This window comes from Dermacentor andersoni, chromosome 11 (genome assembly GCF_023375885.2).
Source record: "Dermacentor andersoni chromosome 11, qqDerAnde1_hic_scaffold, whole genome shotgun sequence".
NCBI lineage: Eukaryota > Metazoa > Arthropoda > Arachnida > Ixodida > Ixodidae > Dermacentor > Dermacentor andersoni.
The window spans coordinates 97708856-97729888 of record NC_092824.1 but is presented as its reverse complement, the minus strand read 5'-3'; the positions used below and the strand labels follow the sequence as shown (position 1 = coordinate 97729888).

The following is a 21033-nucleotide window of genomic DNA, read 5'->3' as shown; positions in this document are numbered from 1 at the left end:
TTCATGAGCGACTTCAGAAAGAACGTGAAATTAATTTTCCAGCGGGGATCGCTCTTCAGTTACACGCTACAACCTGACCACACGAGTATGTACCAAGTAGTAATCCCTCGGTTCAAGTAGAACTCCGTTTTGTCCGGTCTCTATACGCAAAATCGGCAAGCAGTGTATGACGCTTGAACTCGAATTCTAGTGTTTGCGGTCGTATTTCTCGCCATTGAGGGACACGATGGACGTACGCGTTGGAGCGATAATTCGGACGTTAGCAAGTGGTCCGAATTAACGTCGCCATTATATCCGCGGTGGAGGCTCTGCGGCTATGACGTTCTCTCATCGAGCGTGACGAGGCAACGTGCCGGAATCCCGACCACGCGTCGGCCGCAACCCCACGAAGAGAGAATGCGCTCCCGTGCTTAGGCTTAGATATACGTTAAAGAGCTCCAGGTGACCTGAAGTAACCCGAAAGCCCCTGCCACGGCACTTTCCCCCCGCTACAGCCACATCTCCCTTCTATAACAACCCTATCGAGCTACATCATCTCGCAACACCTCACCACACCCCTCTAAGGCTGGTGTCATAACGACGGCGCAGATTTAGGAAGTTAAACGTTGAAGCCGTTATTGTAATAACCGCGCGCGACTGACGAAAGCGGGGAGTGCTGCAGAAGCCTCATTAGCACTCTCGTTCACAGCTGCACAACCGCTCATACGCGTTTGCAGCCTCCGCACACCTTTTGACCAAGGCTGCGTGCGTCACGAGACCCGTTGTGCATGGCCGCGTCGAGGTAATGAGAAGATCTGTGGCGGACGCTATAGTATCTCTTTGCGCGAATAACCGCGCCTTGTTCTGTTGCGTATACGTTTTAAATACAAAAAAGACGGCCACTAGGGATAAAGCGCGCTATCTGTCTGTGTTACCGTACGCGGGAGCGCGCGTTTAATTTGTTCGCGCATCGGCAAAAAACTGAGCGACGGGGAGAGACTGACCAGTTCTTTCGTTGTCGGGAAGCAAGCTCCCGCGTTGAATGGAAAAACACAAACGCGCGGAGGGGAGGAATAAAAAAAAATAAAGAAACGAGAACTGTGGAATGAAGAGCACACGCGACTAAATACAGCGCCTCTTTCGCAAACACGGACTTTTTTTTTTTTTTCTCGTTTCATTTTCTACAGCAGCGAGGGACGGATGTGTGCTCACGAGATAACATGGATTAGCAATCGACCCTCGCTGTCGCTTCGTGCGGGACATGTAGAGCCTGTCCGCGTGCGCGTATAACGGCTAAAGCCTGCTGTCGACGCCGCCTCTCTGAGCAGTGTGTGTGCCGGTCTCGTTTTCCTCTTTTTTTCCCACTTCCGAGTACACGCGCGAGCAACAGGACAAAAAATAAAAAAGAAAGAAACGCCAGATAGCGAAATGTGGTGTATCTCAGCGTGCTGAGACCGGCAGGCAGTGTTGACTTTTCGAAATCCGCCGCGGTACGTTTCCGTTTTCGGGTCTAGCACGCTTTCAGAGTTCAACTTTCTTTCATTCTTTCTTTCTTTCCTTCTTTCTTTCTTTTTCTTTCTTTCTTTCCAATTTGGAAGTTGTTCGAGGCACGACGCCGCAGCTGACGCCAGGACCACCAGGTGCCCGTCGGCAACCCTTTCAAAGAGCAAAGATGAAAATCCAGCGCGGAGCAGACTTACCCGGCTAATGTAGCAAAAAGCAATGGGGATACAGGTTCGAGCGGCGAGACGCAACATTTTATCGCGTTACTCCAGCAAGCAGTATAGTGCGGTAGCTTCGGTTAAGTTATCCCAGGCCTAAATTCCCCCCCCCCCCCTTTTTTTTTTCTTTAAGCGATAGGTCGTTCTTTCGTCTACTTCCAGACGGACGGCGTTCTCGCACGATAAAGTGGAGAGGGTAACAAGATTAAGGATGAGGAGAGAAGAGTGGAGAAGGAAGCGTAGGTGCGGAGAGGAGAGAAATCGAGCCCGATTGGATGGCTTAGGTGACAGAAGCCCGCGTGACGTTACGTCACATATATATCACGTGATGACATCGCCTCGCAGGCATGCGCGAGGTGCACAAGGTTTGCTATGAATACATATGCGTGGATACGTAAGCGTGCACTTATGAATACATAAACGTGTGTTGTGCCATACATATTTTGCCTTTTGTTTCAAATTTTTTTTTGTTTGCAGTCCAAAGTTATACAGGTAAATTTCATTTCCATATGATTTCATATGTAAACCATCTGCACTGCAAATATTTTAAGTCTAAATCTGTTTACTTCTGGTATCTAGTCACCGTGCTTTTCTTTTTCTGATCTCGGTGCAAATTTTGTTTTGCTTTAGCCAAAGTTGAGATGCGTGTAAACGGGCAAAGGGAGGTTGGGGCACAGTTGCTACATCAGCCTTTCTGATGCCTTTACGCCCTCCTAGGCAAGCTACGTACTAGTTGCATGAGCAAAGATGAACGAAATGACACGAAAAGCCGCAAGATGTCATGGAGATAACAGGGTCACGTAAGAAAGGTTTTGCTTACTTATACAATTCTTTTGTCTTGGTAGAAGCTATCCATCGGCCATACTGCTGGAAATGTCCTTTTGACATTGCGGAACTGACAACACTTATGTGTAGGAGAGTTAATTAGATTCCACTAAAGAAAACAACCGTATAGTAATAAAGGATGGCGCCTGCCTTGCATCGTGTCTGCGCCTTGTCGCTTTTGTTACTCGCGCTTAGTTGAAACCAGAGCAGCCTGGTAATAGTGTACAGGCACTTCGCATGCGCGGAGCTTTCGCAGTGAATTCTGAATGCGCAAAGTGGACCCGCCCTTTTAACGAATCACTTTGATGGTCTATGGAAAGGTTTTAAGCGTTTCTCTGCCTGAAATATGTGGACTACCTTAGTACCTAACAGAGATCTCGTAGACTCAAGAGCTCACTTTTTGTCGCTCATAGTGTATCTAGACTTTATGAAAACGACCAATTGCAAGATTGCATAAACCAAGGGTGTACCCAAAGACAGACTTGTTAATAACTGTTGTTGACAGACAGTCTACACGAAGACAAAGCAATTTGTTATGGCCTAATGTGAGAGACGCCGGCTCGAACTATGTGTCGGCCATAACTTTAGGTAGTCCGTAGAACTAAATTACAATAGCTATTGAAAAACCAAACAGAGCCCTCGTAGAGAGGTCCCTGATATGTGTGTGAGAATTGCGCAGGCTCCGACTCCTCGCCTGCCACGACTTCATTCCGTTGGACAGATGCTCCCTCAACCACTTATCAAAGCACGCATACCAGAAGTCTGCGCTACATAAGTCTATAAGAGTGCGGGCTCCCATTCCATGCTACATTTAACTAGGTGCAGTGGATTTTTTTTTTTTTTTAACAACCCGATCGATCGTCTTTCTTTCACCTGCAGAAGCACCGCTCGGAGAAGAAGGCGCACAGCGAGCTGGAAGGCAGCGAGACCTGGCGCAAGCTGCACAAGTCCAACAAGCACAGCAAAGAGCGCTTCCACCACCACGAGAAGCACGTGAGTTCCTCGCACTGTTCTTTTTTCTTCACGGAACACGAGACCGAAGCCTACGGCTGTGAGCACCGGCTGTGAGCTATGCTTCAAAGCGCAAGGAGAACGCAGCCACGACGACTTCGCTTCCATGTCAGTTCGTAAAGAAAGGTGCGAGTGGCCCGATTTCCGACCACATGCCGATACGGCGTACTCGCGAGTAGTAAAATAGGAAAATAGTAGTAGAGAGTAGTAATAGTAAAAGCTGCGGTTTGACTAATAACTAGTAACCTCTTGAAAGTAGCATTGTTGGAAACCGCTTTTTCGTCGAGCAAAACTGGGCGACAACAAAGAGAAAAGAAAGACAGACATAGCGGCAGAAGACGGCGTGGGGGTTTCAAACAATGAGCGTTTGTCCCCTCTTGCCGATCTTAGCTTCACAAACGTTTATTGTGCGCGTTTAATGGGTGTACGTGTATTAGGCAAGCCGGGAACAGTGGAAATATGTACTCGCTGGACATTGCATATCGGTGCAATATTCACCCGGCGCTTGCAAGCACGATTTTAATTCCAAAATGACAATCGCAGTTCTATCTGCAAAGTTTCGAAATACCTGGTTTTTCTTCATAAGGTGGTCTATTCCGCAAATCTTTCATGGCCCATAGACGGTCTGCACTACGGCGATATATCGCGTTACCCTGCCGGAAGACGGATGCTGCTGTTCATTGCCGTAATTTCTTTATCTACCGTGTGTCGGCATGGTGATGAGAAACATTCCAGCGTTCTTACATGCTTCCAGACGCAGTGTGGTGCGCGCGAATCGCTGACGCCGATAAGATAAACATTTAGCGCAGACGGGCAGCTGTGAAACTCTGCAAAACGCTGCGACGTGTCACCCCGCGCGTCGTCTGCATGCAGTAAAACCCGAGAAGCGGCCGCCCCTTACCGAATAAAAATATAAAAATCAGACTGAGGTTATATTCTTATACGGCTTGCTGAAACGACGGCGTCGGAAAGTGCCACTCGGTCCTCGTTCGCTGAAACATTTGAGCGTTGCATGAGTCAGTAGAGAGACGAGAAACGGCGCGTCGTCTGCTGTCGACACGTCAGACATTGGCGTCTGCTGTCGCGGAAAGAAGCAGACGACGCTGACAACTTGCACAGATAACGCGCTGTATACGCCGATAAGCAAGCATTCAGTAATTTCCCCGAGCGCTTCAGCACCCCCAAATTTTTATACAGCGTGTTTTACAGGGACGCTGTTAGCCTACAGTAAGCATAAAACATACAGCACAGCACTCGTTTCAGTATAGAACAACCACAAAGCAAGCATCCGTACAACATCATTGATAATAAGGCTCTCCCGACAACAATGATAAGAATACGAAGCACGGAGCGCTCCCCGCTTACGTTTCCCGGTAAAGATTACTGTTGCGCAAGCGGCCGCCGCGAAGGCGGTTTGCGACGTGAAGAGTGTCGTCACTAGCCATTCATATATAACCTAACTAACCTAGCAACTGATTTCATTATTGTTGCAGCACCGCTATGGGTAGGAAACGAATAGTTCGGGCTCCAGAGGAGCAGCGTGCTGCCAAAATTACTACTACCATTACTATAAGTTATCATTACTACCATTACTGTAAAGCAATAAACCATTGCATACTCCCCTCAGCAGTTGTAGTGGTCGTTGTCAACAGCTTCGCTGTACATCCACTTTCGTAGGGCCGGGATGGCGAGTCAATATTTTTTATTTCATAGTTCACGTACAGACTTCTTAAATACCGTCCTTGACCTAATAGGACAATTCTCCCTGCCATCTCCAATTAGCCCTCCAACGCACAACGACACTATAGTCGCGTTGGAACACATGTGCACGAGCAAAGCGAATTGACGCGATGTGCGTGTCGGTTTTGTGCGCATTCAGAAGACTTGCGGTGACCAAAACGAAGAAATTATTTTCGTACGCATACTTCACTAGTAGATATGTATCTTTACCTACAGTTCTAGGTAAGAAAATTTAATGGTTGTGGGTGTCGATAAGTGGCCTCTCTCAATTTTTTCTTACGTTGGGGAGTTTTCGATAACACGTTGCATGCATCGATCGACAGCACCAGAAGTCGCGCATGGTGTATACACCTCGTTACCGAAACTGCGCTTTTTGCCTCAGAACGCTATAGCGAAGTTGAAACGGCGTCGTCTCTGAAGTCATTGGCGGCTAGCGTGCAACAATCGTGCGTCTAATAAGATGCCTGTAAATCGTTATTAGCCATCGATGCTCGTGCCGTCCACGGTCAACTACAGTATAGAGCACTGCGGCCATATTCCCGCATTTGCCGCTGCACGAAATAAGACGCCATCGATTTCTGTCTTCTCCTCCCTCGTTTTTTCTTTCTCGCCTTCTGCGCGGAGTTGCCACGGCTCTTCTGTCTTATCTATATGCGTGTATATACGCACGCGTGATAAATTTTAGTCCTTGCCCGCAGCAATAGGTCGCGGGGACTTTGAGAGATACGCTCTGTCCGTCGGCAACGCCGACGTCAGTCTCGGTTCGTTCATTCTAATTTTGCCTCCCATATACGCGGCGTGACGCATTTATCACCGCTTCCGAGAAAAAAAAACAAAAACCGAAGCTTGACCGACGCTGAGATATGCGCATCGCAACGAAGCGATCCCTTCTCGAAGTAAAAAAAAAAAAATCTCTAATGCATGTATACACAGGACAAATGCGCAGTATCAGAAGAAGAAAAAATGCGGATGGCAAAATAGTATACAGATCAAAAAGGGGAAGTAAAAGGGAACATCAAGGAAAGAAAGGTGGGAAAGGGGACTATCAGAAGAAGGTGTATGTGGTTCGTACATTCCGACACGTAAGCAGAGAGAAACAAAAGCAGCGTGCAAAGGTGTTGTGGGCGGTTGGGGCTGACCGTATGAAAATCCATATAGCTCTTCATATAGAGAGCTGTCTATACGAGCGTGGTTCCATATATGGGCCCGAACCGCACAGCGCGTTTCAGCCGCAGTATACATATATACACAAATAAAGATGAACGAGCGTCTGTATTCAGGTGTTCCTCATACGCTACGCCGATACGCGCGGTGCGGTTCAAAAGGACGAATATAGAAGCTGAGAACCGGCCGATAGCTCCTCGTTCAAAGGAAACCAGGATATACGCGTTTCCCACTGGCACACAACAACACGCGTCTCAGCGACGCCGCTTTCGTCATTTCCGGCGCGGCGGCAGCAGATGTGTTTCAATCTGAACTGCATACGGCAGTGTTGGGAAGATGCATCCAATATGTGTGTGTGTGTGTGTGTGTGTGTGTGTGTGTGTGTGTGTGTGTGTGTGTGTGTGTGTGTGTGTGTGTGTGTGTGTGTGTGTGTGTGTGTGTGTGTGTGTGTGTGTGTGTGTGTGTGTGTGTGTGTGTGTGTGTGTGTGTGTGTCAAAATTGCGGGTCGCGTTGCGGCGACGCAGAGGCAAGATTTGCAATCGTCTGTACTGCGCATGCGCGGGCAGCCACCCGCACGACCGCCCGCAGTGTCGCACTCCGCCAGTGACCGAGACATTGAAGCATGGGGAGATTACGCCACGGTGGAGCCCGAGATCCCGAGCGCTGTGTCATCGTCACGTTTCGAAATACGCGAGACAGCGGGTGTCTGGCGCATTCAGACTTGGCGAGAGGGTATACACACGCCAGGGCCGGAATCAGTGTATCACTCCGCCGTCGCGAACAGACCTCTTCACGCCTTCCGCTCGTCCTGCACGCTTCCGAAAAAGCTTGTCCTTATCTCGCTGTACCTTTGCGATTCCGAAATGACATAGTCTGGGTAGCACATATAGTGAGAACAGCACACGGCATCGAGTATGGAACGACGTGCCGTTGAAGAAAGTCGTGACGTAAGCGCTGTAACAACGCTTCCGCGCGGTGCAACGCTCTATTTTGCGGCGCGTGCAGTTAAGAAGTAAGCCTCTCCACGCTCCGAATTTACAGAAGGGCTTGACAAAAAAAAAAAAAAAAAAAAGCGAATGACCCTGTCATAAAACCACAGAACGCGCACGCAAGTGCGCAACGAGATTGCAGCCGGCACTTCTGCAGTCTATAACGCTTTCGCCTGGCACAGGTTGTTATACATACTGTTTGCTTACTTCTTGGGACCACGACGTCAACGATAACGAAATTTTCACACACACACGCACGCACACGCACGCCCGCTTATACACGGGGGTAAACAAACTCGGTGGCAACGCGGCGCTCCCCCTATACGCGGCAAAGTGCAACGCCACGTGCGAATGCGCAAGCACTCATGCACAGACCCCTTTTTTCTTCCCGAGCCGTGTGCAAAAGCGAGCCAGCGAAACACCCACCGCCGAGGAGCCTGCCTATCTGATCTACATACTGGCGAAATTCCCCGCGTTCACACGCGGCCACCGCGGAAACAAGGCGACGCCGCAGACACACAACACAAAAGGACACACTGAGAAAGAGGAGCGTGTCGCAATACCGGCATTCTCGATATCGCACTCCTATATAATACCGCTTGTACTCGGCGGCGAGTGCGGCGCTGTGAGGTGCGCCCCGTGATATAAGGTATCCATCCGCCAACCGCCGTCTGGTTGCCGCGCGGTCTCGTATTCCGATCACGTCGCACCTATTTCCGTAGAAACGAGCCTCGCATCATCATGCATACACCGCGCCGCTCCGATAGTTCTTTATCTCGCTGAATCCGTGCAGCGACGCTAAAGGCGTGGAGACAGGCGCGGGACAGGTGCGTAGGTGAACTGTCGTGCGCGTGAGAAAGTAGCGCCGAGCGGTTGTCTTCTTTCTGACCGGGCAACTAGTCGCCCATCCGATTCCGGACCCCGAAGGTCACGTGACGTTAGCAATGAGACTGGGGACAAAAAAAAAATAAGGAAATGAAAACGTGTTTATGCTAACGAGAGTTCCGCGGCGATCTCTCCGAATAAACCGACGTGGTCGAAATTAATCCGCATCCTTCCGTCGTCAGGCGTCACCTTTGGTGCACAATTACAGAGATGCCAAAACTAATCGAAACCATTGAAATGGCAAACTTCATCAGTCTGGGATGGGGAAATGGGGCCCACGTTCATATGGCATGAATGACTTTGTAGAGCGGCAATATATAGCGACTTACGTACCGTCTACCGGCTGTGTTAAGTAGCTCCGCGTGCGAGAACAAGGCGTTGATTCTGTCAATTCACCGCAAAATTTCGCCACCGTTTTGCAGTAGGACTCTTCGGATTCACACGGGCGGCAAATGCGTTGTCGCGGAGCGGCAAGAAGCTGCGTCGATGTCGAACAGCACATTTCGCCATAAGCAATGACTAAGAGACACAATGCACTTTTTTTTTTTTTTGCCGTCTGCTTAGCATCGCGGAGATACGACGGACCGGTCTCGGACAGCAGACGAACTCGCCGCCGGAGGAGAGTACGATAACGACATACACGCTCGCTCACGAGCACATAACCCTGTAGCCTTCACAATACTGCAGCGTTTTACGAAGGCAGTGTTACGTAAAGAAAGCCCCCCTCGTCTAGACTTATTCTTCTCTTGCCTGCCGTTTCCGCCGCTCTATTTCATATTGTTTCCACGCATCCTTTCACGTCTACGTGAGGTCCCTCGTTCCGTGGCTGCGCGCTTACGGTTGGCTGCCTTTGATGCTCCCCGATATCGCGGCGGCCCGCCGAGAGTGCATTTTCGGCGAAGGGTACCCGTGGGCGGTGTGCATTACTTCGACCGCAGTTCAGCTCCTTGTTTTACGGCTAGGCGGCTGGACCATTTTTCTTGCTTATATGCGGCAATTTCGAGTCGTCGAAACAGGAGTGCCGAGGCGACGGCTATATACGGGGACGGTGAATGCGGGCACCTTCGGATGATTGCTAGCTTATGGACTTTCAGAATGTGCTTCTACAAAACGAAGAAGGAAAAAAAAAGGAATATTGTGCGTTCGCTTTATAGCGGGCGCGCTAGTTTATATTGTGCGGGAGAAGGGCAACGCATCAGCAGCGGCTGTTGCTGCATCTTTCGTTTCACCAGAATTAATAGCACGTGCTCAGGAGAAGAGATGATGGGTAAAAAGGTTTCGTGCATGTTTTGGTCTCAAAATTTAAACGAGCTGTACCTGTTATTGCAAAGATAATAAGAGGGGGGGGGGGCAATGATGCAATGATGCAATGATTCGCAAGTAGCTCTCCTATCTTGGTTCGCGGTAGATGTGGCGCTTTTTTCTTATGCTATAGCAGCACACGTACACATCGTTGCTCATATAGCTTAACTAAATATTCCTATGTCCCATAAGCGTCCCATAAACGGCTAAGACTGTCTGCCGGCTGTTTGGACAGCTGCGAGGAGCGGCGAGCTGTCCGTCCCGTGGACCACGCCCTTCGTCTCTGCGTCGTCCTTCGAAAACCTTGCGTCACCGTCTTATATATACGAGTTCTGTGGACCCTGCGGGGGCGTTTGTCTCGCTAAACCTCGCGTCAGAGAGATAGGAGGCTGCGCTGCGTTGTTGCACCACGCCGAGATCGAATTGGACGGATTACAGCCGGAGTTGACCCGTGCTCTCGAGTGTTCCGAGCCTCGGAAAGCCGGCGCGGATTAAAGAGGAAATATCGGTGACGAAGGGCCTCGGACTTCGCCGGAAGCGCGGGCAAAACCGCGCGTCGGCCGCTGATCCCCTCGGCTTTGCGAGCACGCTGCGTACGCGACGCCTCCCTAGTTGTGTGCAGTGACGTAACGCGCTGCAGCCATGTTCCGTCCCATCGATCGAGCCGGTCGTGCAGTCGGTCGACAGAACACTCGCAAACCGACGCTCCCGTAAACAAACTGTCACACGTATACGTGTAGCCTTTGTAGTTTTCCAGAGACTATATAGCCTTAGATCGTGCGTGTGTGTGTGTTTAAAGGCCAAAAATATCTAAAACATCTAATTACGATGTTCCGATGCAAAATGGTGAAATGGCTCATTGAGCGAAAAAGCCGGCGTCGATCTGTCGTCTGGAGCAGCGAAACGGCATGCAAATTCCCTTTGATTGCGACGCCACGGCACGAACGCGCCTGGACGGAGCAGAGTGGGCGAAAGGGTACGCCTGCTGCCGCATTAGCGAGCCAGGTGTGGCGTGAGTGGAGTCAACTGCTGCTTTCGCGTGTGTTATAATTGCGCCTCGATAAGGCCGAATCAAAACGCGCCAAGAGTCCCCAAGCGCTCGCTTGCCCGCGAGAAGTTGATAACTTGGAGTGCGCAGCGGCGTTCAATTGGACATTGATTCTTTCGCATTTACAATTCTTAAGAAGTGCCTAGGTGTCCTCGGATTTTAGAGCGCAGCTGTTAGGCGCCCGTTCCTGCGGCGAGCGGCGGCGTAACCTGAACTAACGAGCGTAGTGGATGAAAGTGCGAACGCGGAGCGCAGCGGGCTATGAAAAAAGCGGCGAGAGCGAAAAAAAAAAGCGCGAGGAAGAAAGCGGAGGAGGAGGGTGCAGCGGAAGGATGAGACGGAAAGCGAAGGAGGAGGGTATGGCGAAAGCGTGAAAAGAAAAGCGCAGCGCCGCGCAAGACGGGCTCTGCGGCGACGATGGCTACGAGATGGCGCCAGAGTAGCGCGCGCGTCGTCTGGGACGTCTGTCTGCGGCGGCTACTGCTGTGTGAATCGCGCCCACGCGTCACCTACGCGCTGCTTCTCGCGATCTCCCGATTAGCGAGAAAGACGCGTCATAGTTCGCTCCGTTTGCAGCATGCCGCACGAGACAGCTTACCCGCGTCAGCCAATATATCGCGAAATGAAGACACTTATATAGCTGGCCTCAAATTTCGCACTAGGGGGGGGGGGGGGGGGGGTATCGTAATCGTCGGCGAATATTTTTTCAGATATGTCCTGCTGCTGCGGTATCTCGGGTTCAACATGCAAGTTTCAGAAACGGGGACCTCAGTGTTACGGGACGCTATCGGCAGGGCGTACAAAAAAAACTTAAAACTGTATATAATAATATATAAAAAAATATCAGCGGGGAGTGCGGTTTCAGGGCATGCAATACCGCCGGTGGGGACGCTACTTTTAATATTTCCTATAAAGTCACTGTTGCGATTATATTTCTCGAATCGAAGGCTCTCGCAGTCTGAATACAAGACGGCATAATAGTCGTGCAATCCGGTGCTCTTCTTGCTTAAATACATTCTTTGTGTCTTTCTTCTTTTCGCTCTCCCATTGGCTTTTCTCATAACAGCTTTGATTGGTGTATCACATTGTTGAAGGGATAGATCAACTGCACGCAACTAAAAAAAAGGGAGAAAGTCATGCCTCATGTGTGACGACACCAGTGGGCTCAGACGGCGTTAAACTTTCTTTCTGAAGTCGCTTTTACGCGAGCACTCGGTTGTTGTTGCAACATCGGCGCTTCGATATTATTTTTCGTTCGGAACGCTGCAGTGCTGCTTTCGTGGATACGGAGGGAAAGGCGGCCGCGGTCTACATTGCCAAAGTTCGATGCAGCGCCTGTGCAAACGCTGCAGGACAGCGTGGCCAGCATTCGGAGCTTGCCGCGTGAGCCGCACCTCGAGCGTCATTCCGGACAGATATTCAGGACAGTAGCGCTAAGTTTGTTTAGACTGTCAGAGTATTTCTTTCGGAATTCTATTTGCGTTTATTTGGCGGCAAAAAAAGAAAAATTATGCTTACTAGCGAAGCAAACGTTTGCGTTACGCATTCACTTTCCGCGTAACTTCAGAAAGCTGCGCTCCCACGTTTACTGCAGGACCGCTTCGTGCATCTTAGTTTTATCTAGGGGCCAACTTTGATTTCCATATTCGAACACGCGCAAATCGCAAGAACCACTCGTTGAGGCAGGAAGCTTACAAACCATAACTTGTCACCAAAAAACAGATATCTCAGTTCTGTAAACTGCAGCTAAGCATATAAAACGCGCAAATTTGATGCAGGAGTTTACAGCTTACATAAGTTGTTTCATCTTCATTGTTACAATGTATGAATTGTTGCAATGCTTGCTACTGTTTTTCGAGAACTCTCACAAATCACTCTAGTTTATTACAGAGTGGTGTATAGCACGTAAATTTTGTCCGCTTTAGGTGACTTAATAGGTGCCGTTTAAAAAATTGCGATATCGTTTTCTTTTTTTTTTTTCATTGCTGAGTTTTAAACTTGATAGAGTGGCCTTTTTTTATGTTCGCAATTTTCGGCAAAGATTGACAGAATACATTAAAAGTTCTCATCCTATGCTGTCACTACATATTTAACGTCTTTTAAATGCAACACACATAACCAAATTCGGTGCAGTGGCTGGCGAGCAAAACGATTTCTCCGCTCCCATGTTTTATGTTCCCATGTTCGCTTCTCGAACTCGTCGCGGATCGTGAAGTGGGGGGTATATATATATGGATCAGCGGGATAAGCCTGCTGCCCTAACAGCCAGCCCGGGGAGGCACGAACTAATCCGATGATTCATCGGCTTGTGATCGTACAACACTCGAGTCATTCGTGGCGGAGGCGCTTATGTGCGTTCGACGTTCTCTCCTGTGTCGACGGAAAGTTAAAAGGAGACCGCGGCAAACCGAGTGAGTGAGTGAGTGAGTGAGTGAGTGAGTGTGTGTGTGTGTGTGTGTGTGTGTGTGTGTGTGTGTGTGTGTGTGTGTGTGTGTGTGTGTGTGTGTGTGTGTGTGTGTGTGTGTGTGTGTGTGTGTGTGTGTGTGTGTGTGTGTGTGTGTGTGTGTGTGAGAGTATGAGTGTGTGTGAGTATGAGTGTGAGTGTGAGTGTGTATGTGAGTGTGTGTGTGTGTGTGTGTGTGTGTGTGTGTGCGTGTGCGTGCGTGTGTGTGTGCGTGTGTGTGTGTGTGTGTGTGTGTGTGTGTGTGTGTGTGTGTGTGTGTGTGTGTGTGTGTGTGTGTGACGGAATGAATGCGTATGGGGAACGTATATAGGCCATCTATACGAGTGGGCTGCTTAGCTCGCGTGCCGGTCATGAAAATTCGCCTATCCCGTGAGATCGACGGTCTTCGGGATCGAGATTGTTGAGCGATGTCTGTCATATAGGCTGGCGTTGGACTTCGTGATGCTCCAAAGGTATACTCCAGCGTGAAGGCGGCGCAAGTCGTGTCGGGTTTGTGGACACGTGCGGAGTGCGTTAAACAAATCAATAGATTAAGAAGAAAAGACAGCTGTGTGGAACGAATCGTTCAAGTTGCGCGAACTGAATAGTCCAATAATGTGGAAAGTTGGGCTAGTTGGTGATTAATCATCATACCTTGCTGGTGAAGCAGCACACTGACACGGACACAGTGAAGACACACAAGAAAAGACGACACTCGCTGCTTGTGTCTTCACTGTGTCCGTGTCAGTGCGCTGCTTCACCAGCAAGATATGACGAATAGTCCAAGTCGCACGGATTGACTAACGGAGGCTGCTCGGACGGGAAATTCGAAGTTGAAAAAGATTGATTACTGCGAATAATTGCTACTGACCGTTGCTGAACGTTTTTTTTTTCTTCCTTTTTGGAAAACAAACGTCTATTTGGACACGAGTTGAATCAGCTTGTTTGGAAACAAGTAAACAAATTTGTACTCGTATGCACAGAGTTGCGCAACTCTGTACATACTTATGGCATGCCAACAGACCCATATACATACCCTAGGGAAATGTGCTCGCTTTACTAAACAAATGTTGATGCAAAGAAAGTCAGAATACTAAGCAGAAATATAGCTGCTGTGCACGGTCGGCGAAGATTTTGGCTCTGGCACGATTTGAAAAAAAAAAATGAAAAAAAAAAAGGAAACTGGTAGTTTGTATATATTTCATGGTGAACATAATAATTCGGTTATAACAGGCCCCAGGTCAGAACAGAGATATATATGGTCACTGTATCGCTGTTTTAAACAATGTGTCCACTGGGGACCGATATCCTCAGACAAGTCGTCGACATTGTGAACGTACAACATACGTGGATATGCAAAACCTGTGTTCTAAATAAAACCGTGTGTTAATGAACAGAGCCAAACTTCTGCTACCAATATTCACAGCAACACTGAGTGACTCTTCTCACCTTGAGACCTTGATCGGGCTGGCGTAATGGCGGCCTAATGAAGATCGACAGATTCTCCAGTAAGCGATACATATATAACACGACGTAAACGACGATCGATAGAAGGCGCTAGAAATAATGAAGACGACCGACGACGCCGTCGCAGGCCGAAACAACCGAGCTTTGTTCCTGCATTACCGCAATCGTGTGTGCGCATGCGCAGTCCCTCGCCTCATCAGTAATGATAAGAGCCTTTAAAGAAATCCCACAACCGAAAGACGTGTATCTGTGTGTGTGTGAAGGCGGGAGGGGTGGTGGTGAAGTATTGCATGCAAACATACATGACAGAACAGCAGCAAATGATTTATATTAACGAAAAGACCGCGCTCTCCAGGCACGCGCTTTCCATCGGCCGTTTCTCTTTTTCTTCTTTTCCTCTTTTTCTTCCTTTCCTCTTTTTCTTCCTTTCCTCATTTTCTTCCTTTCCTTTTTTTCTTTTTTTTCTCGATGTCACGTATTCATCGCTCCGCAAGCTTTCTTTTTTTCGCATAAGCGGGTTCGCGGTACGCCCGTTCCGCATTGAACAAAGATGCATTCTCGAAACTTTAAACGAAAGCGAGCCAAGTGCATGGGGGAGGGGGCACCCCCCGAAAACCAGGCGCGGAACGCCATCGAGATATGACGACCGCGAAACGGCAGTGCCGGATGCCTGTATAGCTTAGCTATAGCAATGCATGCCCGCGGTTGCCTCGGTTGTGTCGCGGGGGCGTTCTCATTTTCTTTCTTTTTTTTTTTTTTCCGCCGCACCGCTTATGTGCAGTGCGTTCCAAGACGCGTGCGCGGCTCTGGAAAACCGCCAGCAAGGCGACTAACGACGGGAAAAAGGCAAATATCACTAAGATATCGAAACCCTAGAAACAGCAAAACGAAACAAATGCGCGAGAGAGGAAAAGGAAAAGCGGTGGCGGCTTTCTAAGCGAGTCCTCCCAGGGCTGCCTCTGCGAGGACACAGAGATGCCTGCGCCTATCGGAGAAACAAATAAAGGAACGACACCGCCTATCCCCCTTTTTTTTCTCTCTCATTTTTTAAATCAGTTTTAGGCTCTGTGTATGTTTTATGCCGCCCCCCCCCTCCCTTGCTCTCTACTCTTCCCATTTTTTTTTCTTGGTTTGTGTGCGGCGAGGCCGTTCCTTCAATCGAGCGTTGTTTCCTTTAAGCCGGCGGTTTTCTCCCGAGCAGCTTCCTGATCTTCTTCTTTCACCCTTGCCTTTTCGTCTTTTGTGTTCTGCAGCGTTCGCGGAGAGAGAAGAAGCCTTGATAAATGCAGGCTCGACATTCCGAAAGAAACAGAGGCCTCTACATACGATGCGCCATAGCGTAAAGATAAAGAATTAGAAAGAGAAACCCTGGAAAAAGGGAGTCTGGAGAAGAAGAAAAGGACCGATGCCGAGAGCGAAGCGAACGGCGAAGTTGGGAGCAAGGCGGAAACGCGACGCGGGAGAGTGGAGCGAAGAGTGGAGCGGGAAGTGGAGCGGATTGAGCGTTCTTTTTTTTTTTTTTTTTGCGGTCATTCTCGACACCCTCTCCTCTTCGCAATGCGCGGCGGGACGTATAGAAAGATTACAGGAAGAGCCGACCAACCGCCGCGTACTCTGACGCCGCCACCACCTTGGCCACCAGCTCTATAACAGATCCACCGCGCTTCTTATACTATATACAGCTGCTACGTATCGCTACGTACACCGGCAAAGGCAGTCGCTGCAAGAGGGAGATCGCGCGCGCGCGCGCGGCTGAGGCTGCATCCGAAATCAATAACAGGCGCGGGACCTGGCTTTCGTTGCTTTATACGTACTGTCAAAGAAGCCGCCGCGGTCGCTATACTGCCCCCCCCCCCCTCGCCAGCACGCACGCGCACGCACACCGGCGGTGCCCCGCTAGGCCCGCCGTCTTCTGTGCACTGCATAGTATACGAAACGGAAACGTTTGTTGACTCTGTTCTCCTCTCTCGCTTTATTTACCGGAGAATGGGGGGAGGAGAAAGAAATCTCGTCCCGGCGGCACCGCGAACCGCTTCTTTGTGTGTCTGCGCACACAGCGAGGCGTGTGCGTTGTGTGCACGTGTGTCTATTTTGTCTCTCTCTCTCTCTGTGTGTGTTTGCGCTGCGCGTTATAACGGACGGCAACAACGACGAGATCTTGTTGGCTCGACGCTGCAAGGGAGCGCGGAGAGAAAGAGCCCGGAGATGTTGGCGGCATCTCGCGCGCCATCTTCTCGTCCTCCTTATTTTATTTCCTTCACACGGGCACCGCGAAATGGCTGATCCCGGAGAGGATGGACAACAACAAAGGCAAACGGACTTTCCCTGCAGACACCACGCGGGCTTTCGCACTTCTGTGTCCTTCTCTCCCAAAACCACTCTCCACCCGGGGTTCTGCCCTTCGCCGTTGCGCTCCGAGAGTTCTTGGCGGGCCACGGTCTGAGACCCTCGGAGACAGCTAGAGACGGTGAGCGCGCGCCCACGCTCCGCGGTGACCCCGTTACGGTGTACTCTATAAATCTGGGTTCGATCCTGATGCACCGCGCAATCCTCTCTCTCTCTCTCTCCCTCTCTCTCTCTCTCTCTCTCTCTCTCTCTCTCTCTCTCTCTTCAGGGTGCGATGCGGACCGTTGGCGAGTCGGTGGCGTGTACGTTTGGAGAGCGATATTTATGTGACGTGGCTCTTAAGGTGCAGCGTGTTTCAGGTAGCAGAACCACAGCTTCTAGAGGCAGAAATTTAATAACAAAGCCGTCGCGTCCTTATTTTCTTTTAGCGCAGGTACATTATAGGTGTTCTTTTATAGGACCGACTTCCTTTTAACAAGCGTGATGGATCTTACGCCACAGGTAACACACATATCTGAAGCCGGCTAGCAAAATAGCAAAGTTTGAATAAACTGTGAGACAATATATCTCTCTTGGTCTCTTCCGGTCGCTCAGTTTCGCTTTGGGCAGATTTCGGGGACCATCGGGGTGATGAAATTAATCAATAAAAAAAAACCTCGGTGGTGCAAATCCAAATCCAAGCCCGAGCTCTCCACTACAGCATCCGTCAGGTTCACAGACCACATTAAGGATTTTTAGGAAGTTACAGGAAGCCCGAACAGTTGTATTGAGTTGCGAAATCAAAGTTGCGACTATCAATTTTCTTAAATAGCAAAACGCTCACTGCGACTTCGTACGCTGGCCTGACGTTCCCGCACCATCTCGAATAAGAGTTTTGGGAGTATATTTGCGTGCCACCAGTCTAATTGCTATTCGCATCCATGTAAATGAGGGCGATCAGTTAAGAACAGCTAGTCATCTGCCTTCTAGGAGCACACGTCGCTTCAAACATCGCACAACGTCATGCCTGTCGTCCTGTAATCGTTGAGCTTAACGTCTCTAAACTGCACAGAAGATCATGCAGAACGCCGCAGTGGAGGGGTCCGAAATATTTTTGACCTTTATTTATTTTTTTTTTTTTTTTTGCATGCCGCCGCCATCGAAAAGTCGGAAATCGAGCCCGCGACTTCGTGCTCATCAGCGCGACGCCGTATACCCACAGAGCTACGGCGGCGAGTTGTCTGTCACGCTTGCCAGGAGCAACTCAGATTGCTGCGTACATGATTCACGCGCTCGATTTGCATAGGCGACACGCTCACATATACACGGCGCCGCGCGCGCATATATATGTACGCACGTGATCCGGCGGCGATTCGACGCGTTCGGTGCGCGCGTCACCTTGAAACGACGACCTCAATGGCGTCACACGCGGGTGCATCGGCATCAGCGTCGCCTCAGGCCGCCACGATCCTCTTGCAACCACATGCGCGCGCGTGCATGTGTTTGTGTGTGCATGCATCTCTCCTGAGGCGCCGGAACGGCTTCCGCCGGCGTCTGGCTCGGCGCCGTGTTTACAGGACCGCACTGCGGAGTCTCGTAATCGGAGCTCCTCAGGACGTCTCCTCGGCTGGCTCGGACGAGATAGCTGTGATTGAGGTTCCTCCGACGGGAGCTCACCCCCCCCCCCCCCTTCTCACAGTCACACAATGCGCACCGATTCGCCATCACTGGGAGAGTCCTTCCTTCCCCGATCCTTCTAGACACGCACGCAGGCACTCGCACAACTTCATGGCACCGCCACGTTATCGTCTGTTCCAGTCGGACGCAAGCCACCCTATACACTCACACTCCAGAGAAACCGCCATGGCACGCGGTATCGTCTCTTCCACTCAGGTTGAATATGACTAGGTTGCGGTGCGGCGCGGGGGATAGGGAGCGCACCGAGGCACCCTAGATATCTAATCGCCTCACCTAGCAACAAAGCATGCGCAATACAGACGCGCTGAGTCGACAGAGATCTGCGAAATAGAGTTCGGATATCGTGTACGCACTATCGTATTATTAACCGGGACGCCAAGGGGGGCACGTGTGTGTGTGTGTGTGTGTGTGTGTGTGTGTGTGTGTGTGTGTGTGTGTGTGTGTGTGTGTGTGTGTGTGTGTGTGTGTGTGTGTGTGTGTGTGTGTGTGTGTGTGTGTGTGTGTGTGTGTGTGTGTGTGTGTGTGTGTGTGTGTGTGTGTGTGTGTGTGTGTGTGTGTGTGGATGGATGGATGGATGGATGGATGGATGGATGGATGGATGGATGGATCAAAGTAGGCTGTTTGCCCACCACTTTTGCTCCGTTGCAGTCAAATTAAATTACGCGACGTCACAGGTTACGTGAGTACCGACCATTCAACTGTTGACCGAAATCAACATCGCTCTTATAACTAAGGGAAACTCGTCGTGGTAATTTAAGTCGACCCGCTGCAGTGGTTACGACGTTCCGCTGCCGAGCACGCCACGTCGAAGGTTCGATTCCCGGCAGTGCACTGCTGGAATTGTGTATGGCAGACGCCTTCATGGGAGTGCGGTGGTCATGACCGCCGCACTCCCAAAGGCTTAATACGGCCCGACTTCTGCAGCGGTCTGCAGTAAACCGGCCTGCGCATTACTGACAAAGCTTTGAAACTTTAACAAACGCGTGCTGCAACAAGCACACAGCGAATGCTTTGGAAGTAATACGCATTAAACTAGCACAATTCAAGGCACCTCGAAAGGAAACCCGCGGAACCATCCGCAGGAGAAAGGCGCTTACACGGCGTGTTTGGGTTAAGTATGACGGTGACTGTGCGTTTAACTTGACGCGAACGCTCCGAGCAATCGATTCGCGAGCAGCGGCAATCTGTGCCGTTCGCCGTCGTGAGGGCCATATCAACTGCGTACGCCCGAAAAAACAAACGAACAAATTTTGGCTGCTGTATACGTGGTAGACTTGTGCTGCAACGCACGCACTAATGGAAAGATCGTCACAGAGAAATTGTGCTGCAGTCCTTTTTTTTGCTTATTTTTCCTTCTTTTTTTTACTTCCTCCTCATTTCCCATTTTGTCGCTCGTGCCTCGCTTCTCGCCTTTCGCCGCGATTTCGTTGCGATTTGGCGACGACCTCTCTTCGGTTGGCGAAACACTGCCTTGTTTGTTTTCCTTCCACATCCGCGTTCGCTTACTTTGACGGGCGGTTGCACCGGTTCCATCGACGGGAAACTGATTTCGCTGCAAGCTGTTGCGGGAAACGATGCCGCCTGTGTGTTTGTGTGCGTTGGCGGCTAAAAAAGGGGTGAGGGGTCAAAGGTTTCGCTCCTTCTTTCTTTTTTTCTTGTTCTTGTTTGCCCTTCGCGTGCTCGGAAAACAAAACACCGTCGAGCATAAAACTAGTTCCGGGCGAAGGCGCACCACCAGATATGTGCGCGCGTGCTTGGCTATATCTCCTCTACTTAAGGCAAGGTCAGGATGCCGAAAAATAAAAAAAAAAATGGAAGGCGATATGTAAAGACCAAAAAAGCAGAAGGCAAGTAAGGCCCAAGAAGCAGAAGGTAAGTAAGGCCGAAGAAGCAGAAGTATAAGGAAAAAAGCAGACGATAATAAACGAGCCCTAAGCAGAGTAATGGTCGTATACAGACCAACCACGCCACAAGGGCATCAGTACGTGCTGCGCGGCAGTCTTGTTTTTTGGTTGTTGATCTCAACAATTGCGATCGTGCGGGCGCCGTTCATTGTTTCGTTTCTTAAGCCCTTGCGTGTCGTCGAACGTGCTGGGATCGACGCGTGCTTGTGTTTTAGCCCGGGAAGGTAGCGGTAAACAAGGCAAATGGAAAAAACAAGTCTTCGAGCATGCAGTAACACAAAAGGAAAAGGCCGAGGCGTAGCAGTGAAGATATCGAACTAAAATTTCCACGGTGGTTCTCTAGCACTTTTCACCGTTTCGTTCCCTGTTGATCTATATATAGCCGTTACTGCTATACGTCTACGTATGGCGCATTACCGCGGCTCACCAGATCAATCAAGATGATTGGTTCGTTCGGCGTCGTCGTAGTGCCGGATCTTTTGATGACGTTGCACTTTTTTTTTTCTTTCGCCACAGCCGCGCCGCGATTTCT

At 50.0% G+C, this 21033-nt stretch overlaps 2 protein-coding genes across 2 annotated transcripts in view; one reads left to right on the top strand and one right to left on the bottom strand.

Moving 5' to 3' along the window:
• LOC126539132 (TBC1 domain family member 2B-like) overlaps positions 1-21033 on the bottom strand; it is a 176233-nt gene that overhangs the window by 105130 nt on the left and 50070 nt on the right. The gene's annotated exons all lie outside the window — the stretch shown is intronic.
• LOC126539134 (uncharacterized) overlaps positions 1-21033 on the top strand; it is a 131049-nt gene that overhangs the window by 98310 nt on the left and 11706 nt on the right. Inside the window, exon 2 of the mRNA XM_050185867.3 lies at positions 3405-3518. Coding sequence (XP_050041824.2) covers positions 3405-3518 — 114 coding nt within the window. The remainder of the gene's footprint in view (positions 1-3404; positions 3519-21033) is intronic.